This window comes from Amphiprion ocellaris, chromosome 5 (genome assembly GCF_022539595.1).
Source record: "Amphiprion ocellaris isolate individual 3 ecotype Okinawa chromosome 5, ASM2253959v1, whole genome shotgun sequence".
In the NCBI taxonomy this organism is placed as follows: Eukaryota; Metazoa; Chordata; class Actinopteri; family Pomacentridae; genus Amphiprion; species Amphiprion ocellaris.
Window position 1 is genome coordinate 791,885 of NC_072770.1, and position 18,116 is coordinate 810,000.

The window sequence follows — 18,116 nt, forward strand, 5'->3', positions numbered from 1 at the left end:
GTACATCATTGCAGCGGGAAGAGAGAGACATGACTCCTGTCTACTTCCACAGAAGAATATAGCATGACACTAAGTTGTAGGCTGTAAATTTAAACCTTATTGTAAGGTTTTAAAACTGCATGAAACGGTCAATCCTGCATTCCTCAGCAAGACCTGTGGCCTCGGTTACGTTCCCTAAGTCTAAGAAGCGTCTTCAGACTGAAACTCCAAACCCTAGATGGCCTGAGAGCTCTATCTTTGACTCTTGTTGTAGAGTAGCAGATGAATGGATTAAGGACTTTTACATGCAATGGAGCAGTTGTTAATTTGAGGGTTTGCTGGTTTTACTTTGTTGAAATGGTAGAAGAAGTGTTGTTTGTTGAACTGTGACCACACCCATATAGGAAGAGAGTTGTCAGTGGTTTCTGTTGCTCAACACAGTTCCTCATCTGGTCCCTGTCAGACTCTGAATTCCTCTGCTGTGAATGATGGCTGCAGGTAACACAGTTTGAGCTGCGTTGTTGGTTCGTAGTTTACATTTGAGCCTGTGAGAGTGAAGCATGAAGTCGTCTTCACAGGAAAAAGTCAGCAGAGAACAGAAACAGTCCAGCATCCCCTTGTGGCAGCTGGCGTCTTTACACTGAAATCATCCCGGTTTAAGATCAGATACAACTTTATTAATCCCACAAGAAGTTTTTGTGCCAGATATTGCTCAGAAAAAAACTAAATGACTTCACATAATGCAGTGCCTAACAATAGAAAATCCATAAGATTTGAGGATGATGCATTACTGAAATAAAATAAGTGAGCCAAAATAAGGCTGGGATAGAACATTAAAAAGTAATGCTGGGTATTATACTGAGGTTATATTTAGTTGAGTTCCTCAGACTGAAAAATGTTACAGGCTGTCTGATTCATAAACATCATGACACACTCACCTGTTCTGTCCATCCAGGTGATGTCAGCGTGGGCATCAAGTGTGACGCCAACATGGTCGGTGACAAAGAGGCTGACGTGGACTTTGACATCATCCCCAACGCCAACGACACGTTCACGGTCAAATACATCCCTCCTGCTGCTGGAAGACTCACAGTCAAAGTCCTGTTCACTGACAAGGTGCACAAAGAGCTCAAAGTTTTGGTGGTTTTTATATCTCAACTGGATTTTAGTGGGAAAAACAAACCATGACAGTTGGTTCTTGTGGATTTTTTGTACACAGGAGGTTCCACAGAGCCCCTTCAGCATTAAAGTCGATCCTTCTCATGATGCATCAAAGGTGAAAGCAGAAGGTCCTGGACTGGCTCGCACTGGTGAGACACACACACACCACTTCAGAGGACATGACATTAGCTCAGCTTGTTCCCTGAGGCCTGTAGTACGATGCAGTGTTTGATGTACGTGAGGTAACTTCAGGTTTAATTCTGTTTTTCAGGACTATGATAGTGGTTCACTTGTTACCTGGTACATTACCATGGTAACTTACACAGATCAGGTATAACATTATGACCACCTGTCTAATATTATGTTGGTCCCTCTTTTGCTGTCAAAACAGTCCTGACCCATCAAGGCATGGACTCCACTAGACCCTGAAGGTGTGCTGTGGTATCTGGACTCCACTAGACCCTGAAGGTGTGCTGTGGTATCTGGACTCCTCTAGACCCTGAAGGTGTTCTGTGGTATCTGGAACCAAGATGTTAGCAGCAGATCCTTTAAGTCCTGGAAGTTGTGAGGTGGGGCCTCCATGGATCAGACTTGTTAGTCCACCACATTTCTTTGGTGTACGGAGCATTATCCTGCTGAAAGAGGCCATCAGGGAATATAGTTTCCATGAAAGGGTCTACATGGTCTGCTGCAATGCTTAGGTAGGAGGTACGTGCTAAAGTAACATCTGCATGGATGGAGGACCCAAGGTTTCCCAGCAGAACATTGCCCAAAGCATCAAACTGCCTCCATCGGCTTGCCTTCTTCCCATAGTGCATCCTGGTTCCATGTGTTCTCCAGGTAAGCAACACACCTGGCCATCCATGTGATGTAAAAGAAAACATGATCCATCAGACCAGGACACCTTCTTCCATTGCTCTATGGTCCAGTTCTGATGCTCATGTGTCCATTGTTGGTCTTTTAGTGGTGCACAGGGGTCAGCATGGACACCCTGACTGGTCTGCAGCTATGCAGCTCCATAAACACCAAACTGATGCTCTGTGTATTCTGACACCTTTCTATCAGAACCAGCATTAACTTCTTCAGCAATCTGAGCAACAGTAGCTCATCTGTTGGATCAGACCACACGGGTCAACCTTCTCTCTCCACATGCATCAATGATCCTTGACCCTGTTTCTGGTTCACCACTGTTCCTTCCTTGGAAAACTTCTGATAGATCCTGACCACTGCAGACCAGGAACACCCCACAAGAGCTGCAGTTCTGGAGATGTTCTGATCCAGTCGTCTAGTCATCACAGTCTGGTTCTTGTCAAACTCACTCAAATCCTTCTGCTGGCCCATTTTTCCTGCTTCTAATGTCAACTTTGAGGACAAAATGTTCCCTTGCTTCCTAATATATCCAACCCACTAACAGGAGCCATGATGGAGATAATCACTCACTTCACCTGTCAGTGGTCATGATGTTATACCTGATCGATGTATACTAAACACCTAAAACCACCCACTGACCAATCAGATCTGATGGAAAATAGCGTCACCATTCATAGAAAATTCTGCAAAGTTCAACGTGCAAATAATGAGAGGGGAAGATAAGAGTTTTTAGAGTTGCAATGGATTTCAAAGCCTTGTGTCTCTTCTCTACTGCAGTAAGTCTACTTATCAGTGTAAATTCTGTTTTTATAGATGACGTTTACTTGCTCCCAAAACACTGCCAGTGTTGCAGCTGAAAGAACAACATTTAAAGTGTGTTACAGCCATAGGAATGACACTGAATCTGAGAATACTAAATCCATCCTCCACGTCACCATTACAATAATGTTTTTTTTAATTACTTGATTATTTATTTGTGAAATAATTTGTCTTTTTGTAAGCAGCATAAAAGGACTACAGCTGCTGTTTTGCTCTACAATCTTGTGATGCTTGATTATAGTTAAGCTGAATGCAGAATAATAAACCTACATCTAAGCAACTCACAACTCCAGTATGCCACCTGCTTCAGCTGCTCCAGCTGTGTTACTTTTAGTCTGTATTATGTGTTAAAAACTTCATGTTGTTTCCTTCTCCCTGTGCAGGTGTAGAGAGCGGGAAGCCGACTCATTTCACAGTGTTGACTAAAGGAGCTGGTAAAGCACCACTGGACGTTTCCTTCTCGTCTCCCGTAAAAGACTTTGACATCATCGACAACTACGACTACTCTCAGACGGTCAAGTACACACCTGGGCTGCAGGTACACCACATATACACCTCTGCAGCTGTATAGCATGAACATCCAATATTTATCTAAACAAGTACTGGAGGTTAATCGTGTACATCAAATACACACATGTAAGCAGGCGTAGATGTCCAGGGAACACGGGGATACGTTCCCCTCAGTATTTAGAACAAATGTGTTTGTTCCCCATCAAGTAAAAACATGCAAGAAGCAGAAGACTTCATTTGTTCTTCAGAAATGGGTCTTTTTTTAACTTCCAAACTAAGAATTATCAGCTCAAACGACCACTGAATCTATTGTAGAAGATCTAATTATTGTGTAGAGATAATAGTAATTTCCATTATATTTTGAATTGATGCCTGGTGGCTGAATTTTGTTATTTCCTTTACAAAATTAAGACATTTCCACCATTAACTGATGCAGAAATGGCTGGTTGGTGCATAAAGCTTTACCAGAAAGCAGGAAATTAGGTATTTGATAGACCAAAAGTGGTGTATAAATAGCATAGCAGGTATGTCAAAGATGCACCTGAAGAACAGTCCTAACGTTTGCTCTGACTGTAAAAATCCCAACATGATCCATAGTGACAGATAAGTTTAGAATAAACAAGCTTGGAGAACTTTCACTTTTTTTAGGATTGAAGTTGGAAAGTGTCAATATTAAGTTGAGATAATGTCTATTAAATTCACACCTGTGCAACAGATTTGTCTGTGGCTTTATCATCAAAATTTCCACAGCCTTGATCAACACTCACTTGACCCTCTGGGACCCAAAGCCCACCAGTGGGTTCAAAAAACACGTTACCTTTTAAAAAGTGCCAAAATCACACCATTTATTGAATTGACAGAATGTTAATTCCACTGATCCTTGAAAACATCATTGGTGACGTTTGGTTTTGTCCGAAAAATTCACCCAAATTGAAGCATAAATCATGGTATTTAATCCAAATCGCTTTTTTCTACATGTCTCGTGCAAAGATCCTCCAAAAAAGAATAAACGGCTCACTCGAACTAGATTCTTTTAACAAAAATAAATACATTTTAAAAAACGAAAAAATTGAGGGACTTTTCAGCTGAACTGCCAGCAGACTGGAGACAAGTATGGAAACAAATTTAAAAGATAAGTAGTATAGTAGAACCACCATTTTAATTTCCAGTGTTGATGGAACTCTTGAGTACTTTGCAAAATGTTTTCCTTGTTGATTACACATTTTTTCCATTTTTGTAAAATCAATAATCAAAGAAATGTAACTTTTTATTTGTTTTTGATTATAAGCCATTATGACTGTTTTACTGCACAGAAGACTTTCTGAGTTCTCTGTCCTGTAGTCATGGCGATCCTGTTTCCACAGGGGTGCAGGAGTTACTATAGCAGTGAAAAATTAACTCACAGTGAGTGAAAATGTGACAGAAGCTAAAAACACACAATAATAGTAATAATAGTTTGACAGTCCAGTCCAGCGTGCTTCATGTCTTTCCTAGCCTGAAAACAAAGCAAAGCAGCAGCACTCCTCTCGTGTTTTCATCGGAATTAAAGAGTCAACACGCTGAATTGTGTCTGCAGGGGGAGATGACCATCGTGGTGAAGTTTGGGGGGGATCCCATCACCAAGAGCCCCTTCACGGTCGGAGTCGCTGCCCCACTGGACCTCAACAAGGTCACCGTGGACAACCTGGATGGACGTAAGAAATCTTTCTCTGCTTCCGGCGAGCTTTTCATCCACTTGGAAAGTAGCAGTATTAACAGGAGAGTGTAGTACTTGTGTGTATGAAAGAGTGTCTGTTGCATTCAAACTAGATAAGTTCACACAGTGCTAATTAAGCTTCTGAGTGCCATACCAAGCCCATCACACTGTACCAGAACTTTAAATCAGGCACCTGTGGTCACACTCCCTTGTTGGTGTGCTGGTAGCTCTTTGATTGGTTCGCCAGAGCTGAAGATTGGAGCAAATAGAGACGGTGGATGGTGGAACCTGCGGAGGTAAAACCAAGACAAGTTTCTAAGGCTCTAGATAAAAAAATGAAACTTCAGAGAAATACAGAAGACTTTAGACTTACTTCAGACTTTATTGTCCCTGTGGGGAAATAGTTTCCTCAGCACCATTCTGCTTGATTTAGAGTGGTCTGTGTTGTCGCAGCAGAGATCCTTGGTATCCTTGGTAAGAAAGCCACTGACAGCGAGGCGTATTAAACATCTACAGTGTTTCTGTAAGCGCTTATGCTTTTTGGCATTTCTGACCCACAATCATCTGCAAAGTTATGCCACAAACGTCACTGTGTCTCGTGAATATAAAGAAGCTTGAGCTGTGAAGAGCACACTGACAGATAACAGCCGACTTCACACAACAGGCTGCTGAAGGCCACGCAGTATGTCCCAGTTATATATCTACTGCATGAAACCGTACGGACTTTGTAAAGGCAGCTGCACTACGTACCTAAAGGTCGCTCTATATCAAATCATCCACTATTTAAAACGACTTCCACTCAGCATCTTGACCAAATTTGTATGTCATAAAATTTGGATGTTTATAAAGATATCTGAGAAATTTCTCAAAGTTAAAGATTTTTCTTTTAAATTTAAATTTAAAAGACCATGTTTGACATCCAACTAGCCTCAAATTACAATATGTGAGAAAACTTGCTCAAAGTGGGTTGAGGAGAAATTTTAAAAAATATATAAAAAGTACTTGATATGTCAATCTAAAATTTTACACAGTTTTAAATGTTCATCGTGTACAATATAAAACCTTTCAGGATGAAGCCCCCTGATGATTTCAGATTAAGTCTAAAAAGAAAATTGAACTGATGAATGTGTTTCAGGAGTGGAGGTGGATCAGGAGCAGCAGTTTCTGGTGGATACCAAGGGTGCAGGAGGCCAGGGTCAACTGGAGGTGGCGGTGGTGAGTGTCAGGGAATGCTGGGTTATTTTATTTATTCTCAGATTCAGTCGACGGATTTAGAAAATTACAGTAAAAACCTGTAATGTAACCAAAGTGAGGGTTGTTCATACTGTGTTTCATCAGCTGAGTCCCAGGCAGCGGGCCGTACCGTGTAAAGTGGAGGCTCAGCCTGGTAAAGCAGACGTCAGCCGGGTGCGCTACACCCCCACAGAGGAGGGGGTGTATTCTGTCAACGTGTCCTACGACGGACACCCGGTCCCTGGGAGCCCCTTCCCTGTGGAGGCCCAGCTGCCTCCAGACCCCAGCAAGGTAACATCTCACCTTCAGGAGGATCTTCCATTACATCTGTTCTGCTCCGTTCCTGGAAGTTTTCACCTTGTATGCTCTTACAGCTAGCAGGAGGAAAATGATGATCTGGGAGTTGGCAGAAAAATTTTAAATACATTTTGTCTCTCAAATTTTGCATATCAATGTAAATTTTCAATTCATTTCTATCTTTTTTTTTTGGTAAATCAGAGATGACAGATTTTATGTCTTGAGAAAATGCTGTAATTATTTAAGTGCTCTGATTAAATTCTAACAAAATAGTTGCTGTTGACATCCTGCTGTGTAGACTTGGTAAAGAAAATAGTTTAGACAGTTTTCAACATTTAGAATACTTAGGTATAATACAGAAAAATGTAAAAAAATAAGTACCTGTCATAAGCAAGGTATACGTGTCATTTCTTGTTTCTGCAGTTGTGTCCGCATCCAAAGGAGACCCAGACAAACTGTACATCTGCAGGGCAAACCTGACTACAACAGTAGTCTTTCTACAAAACCATGTCACACTTTATTTGTTATTATTGTGGGGACAGAAAAAAACTGTATAAATGAAATACACTCCAGTAAAACTGATGTCCCTGTTCTAGGTGAAGGCGTTTGGTCCCGGTCTGAAGGGAGGTTTGGTTGGGAATCCAGCTGAGTTCACCATCGACACCAAAGGCGCCGGCACCGGAGGTCTGGGTCTGACAGTGGAGGGGCCAACCGAGGCCAAACTCGAATGTTCTGATAACGGCGATGGGACCTGCTCTGTCTCCTACCTGCCCACTGAACCTGGAGACTACCTGGTTAACATTCAGTTTGAGAATGTCCACATCCCCGGCTCACCGTTCAGAGCCCACATCCAGATGCCTTTTGATCCCTCCAAGGTGGTGGCCTCAGGGTCTGGTCTGAAGAGAGGCAAGGTGAGACATAAACTGAAGAACTGAAGTTTGTGCTGTTTAGAAGCCTGCAAATAGGTTCTGCTTTTAAGCAGTTGGTGGGTCCAGTTTTGATAAATGCTACCACTGTAGTCTTGTTTTGCTCCCAACTGCAACAGCAAAACTTCAGATTTTGCTCAGATTTCAGCCTCAGACTTAGATGCTGGTGGCTATTAGAGACATCTACCATGCCAAATGTGATTTCTCAGTGACAGAGTTAACCGAATTCAAACTAAACAGGACATTAACATTACAGTGGATGGAAATGCACATTAATTTGCATTTTCTTTAGCAGGTTTTCTGGGATTTTGGTCAAAATGTTTGTTCCATTTAGACAGAAACGTAACTATTGAAATAACCTTTGCCTCCCTCTTCTCAGCTCTACTGATATTTAAAAGTTCTCATGTGTTCTGCAACCCAATGCCAGGCTAAACCAGCAGCTGATTTAACAGTTCACAAAGTGTGATTCAGCTTGTTGTGTTTGTACAGGTTGGAGAGACCAGCGTTGTGAATGTGGACTGTTCTCAGGCCGGACCAGGCCAGCTGAGCCTGGAGGCGGCCCTGGACTCCCCTCCATCCAGCCCTACTGGCTCTGCACCGGGCTCAGGTAACACCAGCACCAGGGGCCAGTGACTGGATCCAGTATTTAGCTTTTTATAATTATCAGTCTTGTTTTTTTTTTTTTTTAAACCTAAATCGTTTTCTTTCTTTCTGATAAAATAATTAAATCCAGAATACGCAACTGTAAAGTCCTTCTCACAGCACTGTCTGATTAGTTACACATCATCAACACTGAAAGATAAATGGTGAAAAATTCTTTCGATTAAAAATATTTGAAACATAAATGAATGCATTTCAATTAAATTTTGAGTTGAAATTTGTGTTATTCTAAATTTTGACACAAAGATTTTTATTTTTACTACAAATGTATATCTGTTCCAAATTCTGGTTATTTTAACAATCAGTAATGACCCTAAAAAAAACAAACAATAAATGTCTTGGAATAATACAGCCATTGGTTACAGATACTCTCTATGAAAATCAAAATGCATATTTGATTTGTGCTGTGGCGAACATTATGTCTGCTTTTAATAAAGTTTTAAATGTTTCCTTCTCACTTCTTGGTTAGGAGTTGAATTAGAAGATATCATTTATTAAAAATAATAAATTTCAAAAAAGTAATTGCATAAGTATTCATCACCTTTCAAAGTAACTTTATGTTATGTGGTTATACACAGTGTGGCTGAAATTCAAGTGGAGACAGTTAGCCAGGTTCTGTCCAAAGCAACGCATTCAACTCACCAGCACCTCTGTAGCTTATTATTATTAATTAGCATGTCAGATTTCTGATTACCAGCAGCTCTATGCTTGAATATTTCTCAGCCAGATAGGAAAATAATATACCATAATCTTGACAGAAATACCGCCAAATTTCTTTGTTTTAAATATAATTTCTCTTGTTGGGGATGCAGTTTTTCCAACTTGAAAAGGCTTTTTGCACACATTTACATATTCAGTTCTGTGGTAGAAATGTAAAAACTCTACCGTTTGTTGAAGGTGTGAAAGCAAAGACGGATGTGATTGACAACAAAGACGGGACCTACACGGTGACTTACATCCCCCTCACCTCCGGCATGTACACCCTGCTGCTGAAGTATGGAGGAAAGACTGTGCCTGGTTTCCCTGCCAAAGTGAAGGTGGACCCTGCTGTGGACACCTCCAAAGTCAAAGTGTTTGGACCTGGAGTGGAGGGACAAGGTGCAGTAGGGTCCATAGAGTCAGCATCTCTGTTTGCTTTGAAACAAGTCTTTTGTTAAACTCTGTTTTGTTTCCTCCAGCTGTTTTCTTAGAAGCCACCACAGATTTCACTGTGGACGCCCGTCCTCTGACTCCACGAGGAGGAGACCACGTGAAGGTGAACGTCAGGAACCCGTCTAAAGCCATGACGGACTGCGTGGTTACCGACAATGCCGACGGGACTTACAGTGTCGAGTACACTCCTTTTGAGAAGGGTAACACACCGAGTCAGTCACCATACAACAGAAATGTTGATCAGACTAAGATAAAAACTGTCTCTTTCTGTGACTGTTAGGTGTCCACAGTGTCCAGGTTCTGTATGACGACACTCCGGTTCCCAACAGCCCGTTCAGGGTTTCTGTGTCAGAGGGATGCTTGGCCAGTCGGGTGGTGGCTACCGGCCCTGGGCTCCAAACAGGCCTGACCGAGCAGCCCAACCACGTCAGCGTCGTCACCAGGTACGGAGCCTGAACTTCATATTCTAAAGATTTCAGGCAAATCAGAGATAGTCCATCAGAAGTTGTTCTAAAAATGTGATGATATGACCCATTTAGGTTGCTTGTACATGGAGGAATAAAGTTCAAGATGTGATCAAAAAGGTTCTACTTTGTGTGTATAAAATCTTATAACCATACCTGATTTAAAATTGTCCACTATGCCCTTTAAAGGAACGTCCCTGCGCAGCGATCCAGTGTTCCTGGTACTGCTCTAACATTTGTACACCCTTTGGATGATTGTCATGTAAACAAATCAAGCATTATTTGTAATGAGCACTGAATCTCCAAAACTGTGTCAAAATGGCAACCTGAAGCTTACTTTTGGGAAGAGGAAGAAGTCAAACAAGCAGAAGAGTGGAGAGCAATGATTGGGTTGTAGTGGTGAGAAAGCTTGTGCAGAATCACAGCTTCAATTGGTCACAAAAATGTGTGATGTTGTCACACAGAATACTGACTCTGGAGAGTTACTGCCCGTGATTGTCACTCATTCCCTGCATGTGCCACAGAAACACTGCCAGTTAGTTTATCTTTGTTGTGTCAGAAAGAGGAAAACGACTGATTGTGTTTGGGGGTTTTGAGCTGATTTAGTGTGTGTTGTTCCTTCACCAGAGGGGCAGGTATTGGCAACCTGGGCATCACTGTGGAGGGTCCATCAGAGTCTAAGATGTCCTGCATAGACAACAAAGATGGCAGCTGCAGTGTTGAGTACATTCCTTACAAGCCTGGCCTCTACGACGTCAACATCACCTACGGAGGAGAACATATCCCAGGTGGGATTCTGGCTGTTTTTTTAAACCGGTTTACTGTTGGTTGTACTTCATTAATGGGATGAGCTGCAACACAGCTTGAAATTAGAGACACATCTTCCTCATGGAGACTTAAAACTTGACTAGTTCATATTCCTAAGAATATTTGTGAAGTAGTGTGACTGTGTGTACTCTACCGCTATGTTCTCCCAGAAAGAAAAATGTGGTATTATTGTAGAATTAACACGTGGCAGAGCTATGTAACGACCAGCATACGTTTCTCTGTGAATCTGTCTGTCTGATAGCAACATTACTGAAAAACGTACCAACAGATTTGGATGAAATTTTCAGGGAAGATCAGAAATGACACAAGGACCAAGTGATTAGATTTTGGCAGTGATGCAGCTTATAGTCTGGATCCACGGATTTGTTAAAGATTTCTGTATCACTGTGAGATAGCAGCATGGCGTCACTGTAACCATGACAACAAGTGAACACTACATCAACTGCCTGCTGATGATCACATGATTGTGATCCTACTACAAATCCACCACTGAGGACTTATCAGGACTTATCCATCAGAAATGATCCAAGGAACAACTGACTAAACTGTGGGGGTGTTTCTGAGTCTCATCAATTCCCGCCGCCCGCTACATATTTAGGTCACGTGATTCGTATCCCTACATAACGTACTCATGAATAACACGCCTGTGCTCAGCGCAAGGTCATTTTTTTATTAAAGATTTCATCCATCGGAAGTGATCCAACAACGGCAGCCTTGGTGGAGTACTGTGCTCTGAGTGCTTGTCTCGTTTGTTAGTGTCATCAGATCCCAACATCCCTAAATACTTTCTGACATCCTAACAAGAAGAGCATAATCAGAATAACACCTGAAGATGAATTCTTGTAAAGTGGGAAAACATGGCAAAAATCTGATCAAATAAGTCTCATCAACTTGGAATAATAAGCAATAAAATAAATTTCCGCAGATCCACTAATGTCTCTGTTTAGTCCCTAAAGACCTTTAACGCCACTTTAATTAGGCTTTGTTGGCTTTTCTGTCATTTCCATCTATAAATGGCCGCTGATGTTGAAAGAGGTGGTTAATGTTCTTCAGTTGATCTTAAAAGCATGTTTATGTTATTGGCTGATAAAAGATTTGTCAAGAGTTTCAGCTTAATGCTTTCAAGATGTGGCTGAAATTACTGGCTCAAGTTAAAAAGCTGCAACTCTGTTTAATTGACTCGGTTCAGGAAAAGCTCAGCATGATTCCTTGTTCAACACCTTTCAGACAGGCCTTGCTTTGTGGTTCTGTGCTACAGTAAATTCAAGTCTCAGGATCATACGTTTGTGAATCACAGGCAGATTTACTACAGAAGGAGACCATGGTGACAGTCTTTTCCAGCAGTGATCAACTGTGTAGCTGCAAATAATGATTAAATAAAAATGAAATTCCATATTTTCTGCACTGAGTAATAAACATTATTGTGTGATCATGCTCATTGTGTTGTATTAAAACACACTGAAACTGCCTAAAGTACTCTTTTGGAAAATACCATTTAAATAAAAATTATCTGCTGTCTTCAAATTGCACTAACTCAGTGAAGCATAATAAGTAAAGCATCTTCTTCAGGTACCTCAATAAAATTAGGTTTATTTCTTTTGTATACCAAGAACGGTTCCCATTGTGTTGGTTTTTGGTTACTGCAGCCGTTAAATTAATAAAACTAAAATGTTGGTGCATTTCTGACAAGTACTGCCTTATTCTGACTAACCATTAGCTGTATATAGAAGGGGGATGAACCCTTTGGGCCTTTAGAATGGAAGTGCTGAAAACCTGCATTCTTTCTAACAGCCAGCAGGTGGCGACTTCTCTGGCTGCAGAAAGAAATCTGATTGTACAGAAGTCTATGAGAAAATGGTCCTACTTCTTTAGCTCAGTAAAACATTTTTTTTGAGTTTTTGGTCTCAGTTGCTGGTTTCAAGTCTCCTTCAATACAGCATTTTGTAAATTCTGGCCCCATTTAAAATGAAATCGACTATAAAGCAGAATGTTTTAGGGTGAGGCTACGTTGTGTGGTTGGTACTGTACTACTGTGTGTTGGGTTCTTGGGTTATATGTCAGATCCACACCTCACTCATGATATCTGGTTTCAGCAAACCAAGATGAGGACGGTCAAAATCCCAAACTTGTGGCTTCAGTACAATAATCCACAACCCAATGGGTGATGTCATGGCTGTGTCTATTCATGTAGTACAGTATATGTATCTGTGGCAGTCATTTAGCAGATTTCGTGTATATATCTATTTGTTTTTACACTGTTATTCCAGGAAGTCCATTTAAGGTCCCAGTGAAGGATGTGGTGGACCCCACTAAGGTCAAGGTGTCTGGTCCTGGACTGGGGTCAGGGGTCAGGGCCAACATACCACAATCCTTCAGGGTGGACTGCAGGAAGGCAGGTGTGGCCCCACTGGCTGTGGCGGTCACTGGTCCTAAAGGCATAGCAGAGCCCACAGAGGTGACCGACAACGGGGACGGGACTCACACCGTGTCTTACACTCCTTCTGTGGAAGGACCGTACTCTGTAGCTGTCAAGTATGGAGACGAAGACGTCCTCAGCAGGTACACCATTGTATTATCTAAAGTTAGTTTCATTTAGCAAGAAGCTGATCCTACTTCACCAAGAGACCAGTTTGAAGTAAAAATCTGAGCTTGTCTTGAAAATGTGTTTAAACTGAGCTATTTTTGTGTTTTTTTTCCCCTAAATTAATGTCTGAGGAAAATGTTACTACTCCCAGTGGCCTCAACTTTTCATTCTGCCTTTACATTTCCTACATTATTTGTTTAATCGCTTGCTCCTTCGTGTGATTTATCTAATGTTGCTGTTGCTTGGTAGCAGAGTTCTCATGTCTTCATTTTAACACTTGACCTCCAAGCATTTGGTGGCACGACTTCCAGTGTCATAATCACAAGCCTGTGAGTTTCATTTGAAGGAAGCAGAAATCCACTGTCTTCATTCTGTGTAAACATGTATTTTTAGCTTTAGTTGAGTCAAAAATGAGGCTCTGATGCACTTGGTAGACAAATTAAGCGGATGCTGTTCAAATTTCTGTTAATTTTAGTGTGACTTTGGTACAATGTGTTTGTTTAGCAATGTGCTCCTTACTGAGCCACACTGGACCAAGAAAAAGGGTAAAAAAAAATTTTTTTTAAAATTATAGTACCAGTCAAAAGTTTGGATACACCGTCTCATTCAGTGTTTTTTATTTAATTATTTTCCACATTGTAGATTAATATCAAAGACATCAAAATTATGAAAGAACACATTTGGAATTATGTTGGAAACAAAAAAGTGTTAAACAAACCATAACATGTTTTAAAAAGAGGATTCTAAAATCTAAAACATATTCTGGTTTGTTTAACCCTCTTTTGTTCACTACATAATTCCACATGAATCCACAAGTGAGACTCAAGCACAGTCAAAGGTACACGGAATGCAAAAAGGAGACTTTTATTGTACAACAAGTGAATAAGCAAACAGACTACAACTGACAGGGTTGAACTACAAATGGAAGTGACACAAAGGTCACAGCTAAGAACACTACAGGGATGTGAATGGATACAACGACCCTCTGGAGGAATAATAACACAAAAAATTACCAAGAAACTAGGAGGGGAGACTAACCCACTGTAGGGAACACCTCGGCTGGAAAGCAGGGAAATGGAAGCTGGGTATAATATTAAATGGGCAACAATTCTAGATGAGAATAGGCTAATGAGTGTGGCTCAGAAGCTAACTGGGAGCTCGCTGAATGCGTTGATAGAGGGGCTACGGATGGCCGAGGCAGATTTGATGTCTTCGGTATTAATCTATAATAAATATAACTATTGAAAGAGAAGGTCTGTCCAAACTTTTGACTGGTACTGCAGAACTTGGGAATAAATCCACTTGAATTGTCCAAATCAGACTGCAGAAGTCATCATAACTTCAGCTACAGTTGAACACTTAACCTGACTAATTAACCCAATGAAAATCTACTATTTGCTCAGGTGTTGACAAACTTTTGCATGCAGCTGTATGTTGGGGAAAATAGGAGTGAAACCCACTGTTCCAGCAGAGGACAAGGCAAAACTGGGTCTGTTTCCTTTAAAAACTAGGCTCAGGTTTTTGTCTTTGAGTTGTCAACTAAATGACACGTTTAGTTGACAACTGGTGTCAGTACTGTCCTGTTGTCCCTGACCATCAGTGTCTGTAGTAACTCTCTCTGGTCTCTTCAGTCCCTTCAAGTTTCAGGTTCTACCTCAACACGATGCCAGCAAAGTTCGTGCCCGCGGCCCCGGGCTAACCAGTGGTGTACCCGCCAGCTTTCCGGTTGAGTTCAATATTGACGCCAAAGATGCCGGCCAGGGCCAACTGAACGTGCTCATTACAGTCAGTGACACACCCACAGTTGGAATTAAACACACACATGAAAGGAAAAGAGTGTATCACACTGAAACTGTATCTTTCTTCCTTCCACTTTAGGATGAGGATGGCGTCCCTAAGCAGCCTACTATTCACGATAACGGTGACGGCACATATCGGGTGTCTTACATCCCCGACCGTGCAGGCCGCTACACCATTTCTATAAAATACGGCGGTGACAACATCCCTGCATCGCCCTACAAGGTCCGCGCCACGGCAACTGGAGATGCCAGCAAATGCATCGTCACTGGTAAATGACAGCTGAAAAAAAACTTCCAAAGCCAACTATAAATATAAAAGGAAAAGCAAAGAAAGCTGATATCGTCCCTCTCCCAGGTCCAGGCGTGGGTCCCACGGTGGCCATTGGCAAGGAGCTGGGCCTGGTGGTGAACACTAAGGGTGCTGGGAAGGGGAAGGTGAACTGCGTGGTGGTTCAGCCCGACGGCAGCGAGGTGGAGGCTGAAGTGGTGGAGAACGAAGATGGCACTTTTGACATCTTCTACACCGCACCAGCTCCTGGGAACTACGCTATCTACATCCGTTTTGGAGGGAAAAACATCCCATGCAGTCCCTTCAACGTCATGGTGAGAAAAGAACTCTGATTTCAGGGATCCAAAATGATTTTGATGAGTCTTGAAATACTTGGAGGCTGATGGGATGGCACTTTATCTGGCGTTATTGTTGTCTGACTGGAGATCCAAAACACATTTAGTGTTTATCTGCTTAACTACAAACCTTGCATATCTGGTCTCTGCATTTTTATTCTTTCCAGGCAGCTGCTGATTCTATTCATGCCTGCACAACATGAAAAATCTATGAACTAACTATTAAAGCTTGCTTAAGTTCAACAATCCTTCTTTATGGACATAAAGAAGGCATTCAGTGAGGCTGTTGGTTAATCAATGAAGTTGGTTGCAGTTAAATGTTTGTTCTTGTGCCTTTATGTTACAAACCAGGATTTACCCACGAGGCACAGATGGTTAAAATGTGCTTCCATTGTTTTTCCCTGTGTGCGTTTGTTTGTCTACCCAGTATGGTGTCACTCTTCATGAAGTCATGCCACAGAAGAAATGTTTCTGCTTTTCAGTTTTTTGTCTTGCTCACCTGACAACAAATTAGTTTCAGTTTCGTTCAAATAATGTTCTGGAGGGTTCCATGGTGTGCTCCAACACTACTTTATGCAGACAGAGAGAGGTGGAAGGAATCTAGAAAAGTTGGGACACCTGTAGGATTTGGTAGCACCAACTTTGAAGGCTTTAATTTGTTAACCCATTTCTGTTCCCTGAAACAGGCCTTTCTGCATAATTCTGAAATGTACATTATTTTTCAGTGTTGGGTAACCTAACCTTTTTTAACCTCTGACAGTTCACCGCTTACCTTTGGACCATTTCAAGCCAGTCATTGGACTTTAACTACTTGAATTTCAATTAAAAACTGGAAAAATTGGGGCCTTCTAAAACTTTTTTTCCGGTAGTTGTATATAAAACACCATATGGACATGTTAACAACTTGCAAAACTTGCAACCTGCAATTTCCAAATCAGAGGGTTCATTGTTCTTTGACACCCATGTAGTTGTGCACCGTGAACTTGTCCACCAGGGTTAGACTGTCCAGGCCAAGTTGTGCTATAAGGTCCTCAGGTGTGTCAGGGAGAACATTTGGCACAGATGACCTTATCTGTGGAGCAGTGGTGTGTGGACGCTGTGCTGTATTTTGCTTCTAGCCATAGTGTGCTGATTACATGTGATAATATATTTATTTATCTATTTATTGTTTGGCTACAACCACACAGTTGTTGTTCACCCATTCAACTCACCAGAGCTGACTTACTGCCTTTTCTTCCTCTTCCTTGAAATGAAATTCAAGTTGAAGAGTTGTCATTTTGAGCTGGTTTGAGAGGTTCTGGGCTCATCAGAGATGATGCTGTACATGCTGGTAGAACAGGACCTCCAGAGGGGTGATACAATGCTGTATCGCTGCACAAGGAGACTACTTTGACAGGGATTTAAATCAGATGCGTTTTTTTCAGTTTTATAGTCAGTCTCAAAACTTTTTGATCAATCTTAATTTGTCATTTATTTTCTGAAAGTTTTCCTCCAAACTAGCTAGTGGCTGTGAAGGAGGGACCACAAATCTGTTCGCACGCTATCTAAATATGTTAACTAGCTACATATGAAGAATCTCTCTCCAGAATCACAGCTTTAATGTCGACAAACCGCAGTGTGTGTGGGCTAAAGTGTAACGTTGACCCTTATTGTCATGTCTTCAGGCTACTGATGAGGTACCCATGATGAAAGAGCAGACGTCTCTACAGCAACAGGCCGCTCCCCCCGGAGCTGGCTTCCAACCATGGGTATCCCAGAGTACACACACACACATGCACAGCCATAGCGACAATGAGTGGTCTTCCTGAGTTCAGGTTTCACTGAAACACAACAATCAATTCAGTTTTATTTCTATGGTGCAGATTCACAACACATGTCATCTCCCAGCACTTAGCATAGTAAGGTCCAGACCTTATGAATTATCAACAGACTCAGAAACCCAACCAGTCCTGGCTCACTGGTTTCAGACTGATCTTAAAGTTCCCACCATCTCTGAACATCTCTCAGCACAGAGCTATGAACTGTGAGCTTCCTGTCAGAGCTGACACTAACATTAGCCACATTAGCACCACAACACGTTAACACCAAGGATCGACTTATTGTTATGAGGACACTAGCATCAAAAATGAAAGCAGTTCACTTCAGTTCTTCAGATGGTGGGACTGCATGAACACTCTTTGTTCACTCTTGCAGCCAGCAGCAGAACATTTGGTGTGTTTTACCTCAAACTTAGAGACGGCAGCCGTAAACACCTTCATGTGGGACCTTTAAGTCATCAAAGTGCTGTTATGGAGATAAACTACTAATTACTACTGTGTACGGTGGAAAAAGACACACAGACTTTAACATCCACTGTGTTCCTGTGGTTTGGGTAAAATGACCTTTAACGAGCACTAACACACTCTCACACACACACCACTCTGTTGTAGGTGAATGGCTGCTGGTTCAACCTGACCTCTCTCTCTCAGTTCTAAATCGTACTGGCTTGACCGCTTCGCTGCCTCCATCATGCCA

The 18,116-nt window shown here is 41.7% G+C and overlaps 1 protein-coding gene across 2 annotated transcripts in view; it reads left to right on the plus strand.

The window, feature by feature from the left end:
• Positions 1 to 18,116, plus strand: part of LOC111567354 (filamin-B) — an 83,262-nt gene that overhangs the window by 47,172 nt on the left and 17,974 nt on the right. Inside the window, exons 17-33 of one of the 2 annotated variants that reach the window (XM_055010433.1) lie at positions 935 to 1,095; positions 1,199 to 1,289; positions 3,213 to 3,367; positions 4,916 to 5,033; positions 6,171 to 6,250; positions 6,374 to 6,559; positions 7,162 to 7,476; positions 7,981 to 8,098; positions 9,049 to 9,249; positions 9,330 to 9,503; positions 9,584 to 9,746; positions 10,395 to 10,555; positions 12,863 to 13,154; positions 14,811 to 14,964; positions 15,058 to 15,247; positions 15,334 to 15,581; positions 17,267 to 17,350. In XM_055010433.1, the coding sequence (XP_054866408.1) occupies positions 935 to 1,095; positions 1,199 to 1,289; positions 3,213 to 3,367; positions 4,916 to 5,033; positions 6,171 to 6,250; positions 6,374 to 6,559; positions 7,162 to 7,476; positions 7,981 to 8,098; positions 9,049 to 9,249; positions 9,330 to 9,503; positions 9,584 to 9,746; positions 10,395 to 10,555; positions 12,863 to 13,154; positions 14,811 to 14,964; positions 15,058 to 15,247; positions 15,334 to 15,581; positions 17,267 to 17,350 (2,891 nt within the window). The remainder of the gene's footprint in view (positions 1 to 934; positions 1,096 to 1,198; positions 1,290 to 3,212; positions 3,368 to 4,915; positions 5,034 to 6,170; positions 6,251 to 6,373; positions 6,560 to 7,161; positions 7,477 to 7,980; positions 8,099 to 9,048; positions 9,250 to 9,329; positions 9,504 to 9,583; positions 9,747 to 10,394; positions 10,556 to 12,862; positions 13,155 to 14,810; positions 14,965 to 15,057; positions 15,248 to 15,333; positions 15,582 to 17,266; positions 17,351 to 18,116) is intronic. The other variant, XM_055010434.1, reaches the window with a different exon arrangement.